The sequence below is a fragment of the Orycteropus afer genome, unplaced genomic scaffold, assembly GCF_000298275.1.
Source record: "Orycteropus afer afer isolate SDZICR_OR568_19922 unplaced genomic scaffold, OryAfe1.0 scaffold00147, whole genome shotgun sequence".
NCBI classification, from domain to species: domain Eukaryota; kingdom Metazoa; phylum Chordata; class Mammalia; order Tubulidentata; family Orycteropodidae; genus Orycteropus; species Orycteropus afer.
In genome coordinates this window covers 6,454,811-6,464,750 of record NW_006921734.1, presented here as the reverse complement: position 1 = coordinate 6,464,750, position 9,940 = coordinate 6,454,811, and the positions used below count along the sequence as shown (strand labels likewise).

The following is a 9,940-nucleotide window of genomic DNA, read 5'->3' as shown; positions in this document are numbered from 1 at the left end:
TGTGCATTTATTGCTATAAATTGGCCTCTGATCACTGCTTTCTCTGTGTCTCAAAGATTTTGTTTTCATTCTTGTTTGATTCAAGGAATTTTTGAATTACAGTTTTTATTTCTTCTCTTACCCAGTGTTTTTTAAGGAGGGTGTTGTTCAGTTTCCATGTGTTTACTCTTTTTCCATTGATCTTCTATTGTTGATTTATCATTTTATAGCATTATGATCTGAGAAGATGCTTTGTAGTATTTCAATGTTTTTAAATGTATTAACACTTGCTTTATGGTCTAACATATGGTCTATCATGGAAAATGTTCCATGGGCACTGGAAAAGAATGTATATTTTGCTGCTGTTGGGTGAAGTGCTTTGTAGATGTCTCTAAGGTCAAGTTGGTGGATTGTATCGTTTAGCTCTTCTGCATCTTTGTTGAGTTTATTTCCAGTTCTATTGTTCATTGAAAGTGGTGTATTAGAGTCTCCCACTATGACTGTGGAGTCATCTATTTGTTTTTTCAACTCTGTTAAAGTCTGACTTATGTATTTTGTGGCTCTTTAATTGCGTCCATAGATATTCATTATGGTTTTATTTTCTGGTTCAGGTGTTTCTTTAATCCTTATATAATATCCTTCCTTGTCTCATATACTGGTTTTTATCTTAAAGTTATTTTGATCAGAAATTAATATTGCCTTTCCTGTTCTTTTTTGGTTGTAATTTTCTTGATATATCTTTTTTCACCTTTTGATTTTTAGTCTATTTTGTCTTTATCTCTAATGTATGTCTCCTAGACAGCATATTGATGGGTTTTGTTTTCTTATCTAGTGTGCATGTGTCCATCTCTTGAGTGGTGCATTTAATTCATTAACATTCAGTGTAATTATCGACAAGTATGAATTTGTTGCTGTCATTTTGCTATGTGTTTTTTTCATGGGGTTCCTTGTTTCTTTGTTCCATATTATTTTCTGTACTGAGCTCATTATTATATTAATCATGTTATCATTTCCTTTGTTGCTGTTGTTTTAGTATTTGCTGTGTATTTGAGGTTGTCCTTTTTTTAATTGTGCTGTGTAGGTTTATCATTTTTCTTTGAGGTTACCCTGTGATTTATGATTTTCTCCCCGAGTTTAGAATAGTCCATTCTATCTTGAAACTCTCTTAACTTCCTCACCATTTAGAAGTTCTGTAACTACACAATTTTTTCCTTCTTTTTAGTTTGTAGTTGTCCTCACTTGCCAATTGATGTCTCTGTTTCCCTGTTTTCAATCTTGTAAACTTAGTTTACTTTGGATATATCCATAGCAGTGGTTTCTCGGTTATGTCATCTTGTGTATTAATGGTCAGTTGTTTGCTATTTTTGGTTCTCTATTCAAAGGACCCCCTTTAGTATCTCTTGTAAGGTTGGTCTGGTTTTAAGAAATTCCCTTAGTTTCTGCTTCTCTGGAAATCTCCTAATTTCACCATCATATTTGAGAGATGGTTTTGCCAGGTACATAATTCTTGATTGAAAATTTTTCTCTTTCAGGGTTTTATGTATACCATCCCATTGCCTTCTTGCTTGCATGGTTTCTGCTGAGAAATCAGAGCTTATTCTTACTGGTTGTCCTTTGCACATAACTTTTTGTTTTTCCTGTGCTGCTTTCAGGATTCTTTGTCTTTGGTTTTGATGAGTTTGATGGTGATATGTCTTAGTGATTTTCTTTTGGGTTCTTTCTATCTTGTTTGGGGTTTGTTGGACTTCCTGAATGGATATATTTTCATCTTTCATCGTATCAGGGAAGTTCTCTTCCAACAAGTATTGGACAATTTTCTCAGTGGTTTTATTTTTCTCTTCCTGTTCTGGAATTCCAATGACACGTAGGTCATTCCTTTTGATGGTATTCCACATGAACCTTAGGGTTTCTTCATTTTGTTTTGATCTTTTTTCTGATCGATCCCTTTCCAAAGAAGTATTCAGATATTTGTCTTCAATCTCATTAATTCTGTTTTCCATTAAATAAATTCTACTCCTTTGTCCTTTCAATGTTTTATCTATATCTGACAATTTAGTATGAATCTTCTGGATTTCTATGTGTAGATTTAGAATCATTTCTAATTTTTCATTTACTTTGTCATTTTCTTCTTATATTTTCTTCCAGAATTCTTCTAGGGTTTTGTCTGTGTTTTCCTTGGTCTTTCTCTTAAACCTTTGAAGATACTTAAATATAATTCTTTTGAATTCCTTATCAGAGAGTTCTAGTGCTGCTTCTTCCTCAGGGATGTGTTCTGGGTCTGTACCCTGCTCCATTGTTTATACCACTTTATCTTGTTTCTTTGTGTGAACTGTGATGGTCTGTTGTCTCCAAGACATTGTGGTGTTATTGTTGTTGTATTTACATCTCTTTTAGCTTTTTGTGAATAGTAGCTGATTGTGAGTCTTGATGGTTGTTTGTCGTTGGCCCATTGATGGAGAAGGAAGTGGTGGCTCTCACTCAGTAAGTGAAGCTGCAGGAGGTGTGGGTGTAGTTGTGTTGTATGGGGACTGTTGCTGTCTTCCACTCAGTTCGACAAAAATAACAATTGAATAACCAACAAACAAGTAAACACAAATGGACAAAAAGCACACTGTGTAACCACACTGGAACAGTAACAAAGAAAAGAAAAAAGAAAAGAAAACCCATAATATCTGGGAAATAGGGCACTAAGAGAAGAAAGGTAAAGAAGGAGAATAATGAAGAGAAAAATGGGAAACACGCAAAAGAAAAACAAGGAATTGGATTAACCATGAGAAAGAAAAAGAAATTGCAATCAGGGACAGGGAAAAAAAAAAAAGCTGAAAAATAGATCCTGAGAGGGAAAGAATAAAGAATAATAGTGAAAAAGGAAAAAGTAATAACAATAACAGTAGTTGTAAAACTAACAAAAAAAAACAAACTGAAAAAGAGAAAAAAAAAAATTCAGGCAAGGCGAGGCAGGGCACCCAGCCTCCGTCTGAGCACACAGAATGGGATGAAGTTCCTGCTGGCCCAGAAGGTGGGTGGGAATGAGGGATGGCCACACCTCCATTCACTAAGAGGGTGTGGGGTTTAAGAGTAACAAGGGGAATAGCACATCTTTCCAGTCGTCCATCTCCAGAATTACCTTGCAGTTTCTGGCAAGTGGAGCCTGTTCTTAAGTCCCTGGAATCTGGAAGATCGCTGTCACTTTAAATATCGAAAAAATGGTCAAACTGTTTGTAAATATTCAAAATGGCTGTACCCTTTGGACAGGCTAAAATCCACAGTTCACCTGCTTTTCTCTTCACTGCTTCCCCTTTTATTTACTAGCCACCAGAGCAGTCCTCTGTGTAGTCCCTGGCTAGCAGGGCTGATTTTTAGGTTAATTCTTATGTCCTACCACCACTCAGGAATATCCAAGCTGTCTGTATCTTCACGATCACTGTCACGCAGCTCCGCAGCTCCTTATGTCTCCTTTTTTGGTGTTTTCATGCAAATTCTTCTGCTAGTTGGAGTTTAGTCCACTTCTTTATCCTTCCCTTCAAGGCTCAGATGTCCAGGATTATCTTCTGTATCTGTGTTAATTGGTTCCCCTTTTCTTTGTTGAAGAGGGTCTGTGCAGTCTTTCTGCCTATTCCGCCATCTTACTGGAACTCTCCCTGGGTTTTATTTTCTTATCCAGTCTGCAACTCTCCATCGCTTGAGTGAGCGTTTAATCCCTTAACATTCAGTTAATTTTTGACAAGTATGAATTGGTTGCTGTCATTTTGTTATGTGTTTTTTCATGGTGTCCATGTTTTCTTTGTTCCATATTATTTTCTGTGCTGAGCTCATTATGTTTATGAATCATATTGTCATTTCCTTTGTTGCTGTTGCTTTAGTATTTGCTGAATATTTGTGCTTGTCCTCTTTTTTATTGTGATGTGAAGGTTTATAATTTTTCTTTAAGGTTACCCTGTGATTTATAATATTCTTCCCGTGTTTAGAACAGTCCATTATATCTTGTAACTCTCTTGACTTCCTCACCATTTAGAAGTTCTGTAACTACACAGTATTTTCCCTCTTTTTGGTTTGTAGTTGTCCTCACTTGCCAATTGATGTCTCTTTTTTCCCTGTTTACAATCTTATAAGCTAAGTTTACTTTGGATATGTCCATAGCTGTGGTTTCTGGGTTATGTCATCTTGTGTATTAATGGTCAGTTGTTGTTTGCTATTGTTGGTTCTCTATTCAAAGGACTCCCTTTAGTATCTCTTGTAAGGTTGGTCTGGTTTTAAGAAATTCCCTTAGTTTCTGCTTCTCTGGAAATCTCCTAATTTCACCATCATATTTGAGGGACAGTTTTGCCGGGTATATAATTATTGGTTGAAAATTTTTCTCTTTCAGGGTTTTATATATACCATCCTATTGCCTTCTTGCTTGCATGGTTTCTGCTGAGAAATCTTATTCTTACTGGTTGTCCTTTGTACATAACTTTTTGTTTTTCCCGTGCTGCTGTCAGAATTCTTTCTTTATCTTTGGTTTTGTAGAGTTTGATGATGATATGTCTTGGTGACTTTCTTTTGGGTTCTATCCTGTTTGGGGTTTATTGGACTTCCTGAATGGATATATTCTCATCTTTCATCATATCAGGGATGTTTCTTCCAACAAGTATTGGACAATTTTCTCAGTGGTTTTATTTTTCTCTTCCTTTTCCCAAATTCCAGTGACACATAGGTTATTCCTTTTGATGGTATCCCACATGAACCTTAGGCTTTCTTCATTTTGTTTTTGACTTTTTTCTGATTGATCCCTTTCCAAAGAAATATTCAGGTATTTGTCTTCAATCTTATTAATTCTGTTTTCAATTGCATCAATTCTACTCCTTTGTCCACTCTGTGTGTTATCTAATTCTGACAATTGTGTCTTATCTAATTCTGACAATTTAGTATTAATCTTCTGGATTTCTATCTGTAGATTTAGAATCATTTCTGAGTTTTCATTTATTTTGTCGTTTTGTTCTTGTATTTTCTTCCAGAATTCTTCTAGGATTTTGTCTGTGTTTTCCTTGGTCTGTCTCTCAATCCTTTGAAGATAACTAAATATAATTCTTTTGAATTCTTTATCAGGGAGTTCCAATGCTACTTCTTCCTTACGGATGTGTTCTGGTTTTGTATCCTGCTCTCTTGTTTCTACCACTTTATCTTGCTTCTTTGTGTGGACTGTGGTGGTCTGTTGTCTGCGAGACATTGTGATACTGTTGTATTTAGAGCTCTGTTAACTGTTTGTGAAAAGCAGCTAAGGGTGATTCAGGCTTTTCTTGGTGGTTTTTATAGTTGGCTCGTTGGTGGAGAAGGAAGTGGTGGCTCTCACTCAGTAAGTGAAACTGCAGGAGGTGTGTGTTTAGTTGTGTTTTATGGGAATTGTTGCTCTCTCCCACTCAATTAGAGAAAAATAAGAATTGAATAATCATCAAATAAGTAAAAGCAAATGGACAAAAAACACACCATGAACCACACAGGAACAGTAACCAAAAAAAGGAAAAAGGGGGTAACCCCCCCCCCCCGCAATATCTGGGGATAGGGCACTAAGAGAAAAAAAGGTAGAGAAGGAGAATAATGACGAAAAAAATGGGAAAAACGCTAAAAGTTAAACAAGAAATGGGTGAACCACAAGAAACAAATAAAAATTGGAACCAGGAACAGGGAGAAGAAAAATAGCTGAAAACTAGAACCTAGGAAGGGAAGCAGGAAGAATAATAATTAAAAGACAAAAGTAATAATAATAATAGTAGTTTTACAACAGACAAAATCAGACAAACTAAAAAAAAGAAAAAGGAAAAAAATTGGGGCAGGGAGGGGCAGGGCACCCAGGCTCCAGCCGAGCATACAGACTGAGATTGAATTCCTGCAGGCCTAGAAGGTGGGAGTGAGGGATGGCCACACCTTCATTTACCAAGAGGGTGTGGGGTATAAGAGTAATAAGGGGAATGTCACACCCTTCCAGTCGTTGGTGTCTGGAATGTCCTTATTATTCCTGGCAAGTGGAGCCTGTTCCTAAGTCCCTGGAATCTGGGAGAATGTTGCTGCTTTAAATATCCAAAATGGTCAAGCTGCTTGTAAACATTCAAAATGGCTTCACCCTCTGGATAGGTGGAAGTACAGAGCTAAAAAAAAAAAAAAAAAATTTCAGAGCTCAGCCCGCCTTCCTTGTTGCTGCTTCCCCTCTTATTCACGAGCCACCAGAGCAGTACTCCATGCAGTCTGGCTAGCAGGGCTGATTTTTTAGGTTAATTCTTAGGTCCTACCACCACTCAAGCAAGGATGTCTCCTTGAGGACTAAGGTGCGCCTGACACAAGCCATGATATTTCCAATCACCTCATATGCATGTGAGAGCTGGACAGTGAATAAGGAAGACCGAAGAAGAGTTGATGCTTTTGAGTTGTGGTGCTGGTGAAGAATGCTGAAAGTACCATGGACTGCTAAAAGGACTAACAGATCTGTCCTGGAGGAAGTGCACCTGAAATGCTCCTTGGAAATGAGAATGACCAGACTTCGTCTCACCTATTTTGGTCATGTTGTCAGAAGGGACCATTCCCTGGAGAAGGATGTCATGCTTGGTAGGGTGAAGGGTCAATGAAGGAGGGGGAGGCCTTCAACGAGATGGATTGACATGGTGGCTGCGATGATGGGCTCAAGTATAGCAGGGATCTTGGAGCTGGTGTGGGATCAGGCATGTTTCATTGTGCTGTGCATGGGGTCGCTATGAGTCGGAAACGACTCAACAGTGCCTAACAGCAACAACACCACCACCACTCAGCAACGTCTAAGTTGTCTGTGCCATCAAGTTTGCTGCCAGACCATAGCTCCGTATGTGTCCTTTTTTGGTGTTTTCATGCAAATTCTTCTGCTAGTTGGAGTTTAGTCCACTTCTGTATCTTTCCCTTCAGAGCTCAGGAGTCCAGGATTATCTTCTGTATCTGTGTTAATTGGTTCCCCTTTTCTTTGTTGAAGAGGTTCTGTGCAGTCTTTCTGCCTATTCCACCATCTTACCAGAACTCTATCGTTTTCTTAAGTTATTCTCTTTATTGCTTTGTCCATCTAGCCTTTAGCTGATGAAACATGCTAAGGTCTTTCCCAGCATCTTTTCTAAGAACTCTTTTCTTCCTTAGGTACTCACTGACTTGTTTTTTTTAAATTTTTTTTCTACTCAGCTTTAAGTTTAAATTCCTCAAGGAAGTCTTAGGTTAAGAGTTACCATATTAGCCTGTTTCTCAATGCTTGGTAATTTTCTTTCTTAACATTAATCATAATTTTATTTAAGCATTTTATTGCAAAATTACTTGTCTGGTGGCATAGTGCCTAAGGCATTTGACTGCTAACCAGAAGACTGGTCATTCAAACCCACCAGCCACTCATTGGAAGGAAGGTTGGGCAATCCACTTCCATAAAGTTACCACCTTGGAAATCCAAGGAGGGGTCGCTGTGAGTCATAATCGACTTGATAATAGTGAGATTTTTTTTTTTTTCCTTTTCTTTTCTTCAGACCATTAGCTTTATGAGTAGGGCTTAATAAATATTTATTTAGTAAATGAATGAAATAAGAGAATTTGCAATATGGTTGTTAAGTTATAAATGGTAATAAAATATGGTTAATATCTTTCATTACTTTATAGAAACATAGTGATACTATTATAACAGTGTTACCTCAGGTAAATTGGTTGAATAGGCCCAAAATAAATTAGTCTTACTCTCTGTCTCAAACAAATATGAAAATAATTTTTCTTTTCTTCCATAGGTCAATAATGAGTGACATCAGGAGAGACAATAGAGTAACAACATTAACTAGTCATGCAGGAATCAGGAATTCTCTACTAACTATACTTGATCAGCTTCAGAGATGTCAGAAATCATTAAATGAATTTTTGGAGGCATGTTTTTTCTTTTTTTAATTTTTATGTAATACAGTATGAAGCATTTAATGCCTTTATTTGAAAAGTTAAGACTATTCTTTTTATATTCATTAGGAAAAACGCTCAGCATTCCCAAGATTTTATTTTATTGGTGATGATGACCTGTTAGAAATACTGGGACAGTCTACTAACCCATCAGTGATTCAGTCACATCTTAAGAAGCTGTTTGCTGGTAGGATTCAACATTTATTCAACACGTATTTATTGAGTTTCACCTATATGTCAGGCGTAGTGTTAAACATTGGATAGAACACTGAATAAAATACAGATGCTACTTTTAGGGAACTTATAGCCTAGTGGAGGAAACAAGGTAGTAAGTTGAAAATACAATACAATTTGAAATTTTAATGATAAACATAAGTATATTGTGGTATAGCTGCATGTATGAGGGTAGTTATCTCAGTTTTGAATATTATGGAGAAAGTGACCTTTAAGGTGAGATCTGAGCTAGAAGAAGAGTGAAGATGCAGAGGCATATGCAAAGACCTGGAGGTGAGAGAGAACATGACCCCTTCACTTTTATATGTATTAAATTTAGGGTTTCCTGAAAAACATCCAAGTAGAGATACTAAATAGTATTTATTGTCAGCAGAGAGAACTGGGCTAGGGATATAGACTTGGGAGCTAACTGTATGTAATTAATAATTAAGGTATGGGAATAATTGAAGGCAAAACTGTAATCAGTATTATATGCTTCACTGAGACTGTTGAGTCACTATAGTTTGGTGTTTATGGCAAATGGGACAGGTTGTTGCAAAAATGATGATGATTATTTTCTCAAATATTTGTTTGAAAAAGAGGTATATTATTCAAATTAACTTTAAGGAGTAAAGCTTTTTCATCATTATCAGTTACAATCAGGGGTCAGCAAAATGCAACCCAGGTGCCAAATCTGGCTCACTGCTTGTTTTTTAAAATAAAGTTTAATTGGAACACAGCCATGCCTGTTCATTTACCTATCATCTATCCCTGCTGTAGACTACCTGTGCAGAGTGAAGTAGTTACCACAGAGGCTCTGTGGCCTGTTAGGCTATACAGTATTTAATCTCTGGTCCTTTACAGAAAAATTTTCTAACCTCTGAATATCTGAAGCCTAAGGGTGCTTATATCTGAAACTATGATTTGGGCTCTATAGGGGATGGTAAAAGAACTCTTGGACCCAGAAGGCTTGCATTCAAGCCCTATCTCTGCCATCTATGACTTTTTTTTAAAATTTTTATTTTTATTGTGATTTGGGTGAAAATTTACAGAGCAAATACACTTTCCGTACAGCAGATCACATATACTTTGTCTCATGACATTGACCACAATTTAGCACAATGCAACATCTCCTCTCCCACTTCCTCCCGATAGGTACCACTTCCCTGTGACCATCCCTCCACGCACTTCTACCCCCTGAGCTGTCTCCCTGTGCCTGAGCAGCCCTTCTTTCTCTCTTGCTTGTTCTTTCCAAGGAGTGTATCTACCTCAGGTAAATGTACTGCTTGGCTGGAAGCTACAGGTGTGTGTTCAATTCCAGACCTGAAGGGCAGCTAAGGCCATCTATTACTTGCTCATTAATTTACTTCATTAAAATTTAGTTTCCCTTCTTTAAATTGGGAATAGAAACATATAGGGTTTTTCTGAAAATCAAATGAGGTAATGTGTTCAAGTTATTCATATAGTATAAATTAACAGGAAAATCTGGGGAAAGGGAAATCTTACTTGCCCTTCCCTTTTCTCTTATTTTTTTTGTCTCATGCCTATATGCTGTTTGTAATGATTGCTATTTTTACTACAATATATAAGATTGTTGTTGTTGTTGTTGTTATGTGCTATTGAGTCGGATCTGACTCATAGTGACCCCTCCTTGGGTTTCCGAGGCAGTATCACTACGGAAGTAGATTGCCCCATCTTCCTTCCAAGGAGTGGCTGGTGGGTTTGAGCTGTCAGTCTTCTGGTTAGTGTCAAGTGACTTAGGCACTATGTCACCAGAGCTCCTAGGAAGATTTAGGGGCCCTAATATATGGCATAGGAGCTCTGTTAGTGT

The 9,940-nt window shown here is 37.2% G+C and overlaps 1 protein-coding gene across 1 annotated transcript in view; it reads left to right on the top strand.

Moving 5' to 3' along the window:
- The window catches only part of DYNC2H1 (dynein cytoplasmic 2 heavy chain 1), a 505,271-nt gene that overhangs the window by 61,296 nt on the left and 434,035 nt on the right, over nt 1-9,940 (top strand). The window contains exons 27-28 of the mRNA XM_007946035.1: nt 7,737-7,869; nt 7,966-8,083. Of these exons, the coding sequence (XP_007944226.1) occupies nt 7,737-7,869; nt 7,966-8,083 (251 nt within the window). The remainder of the gene's footprint in view (nt 1-7,736; nt 7,870-7,965; nt 8,084-9,940) is intronic.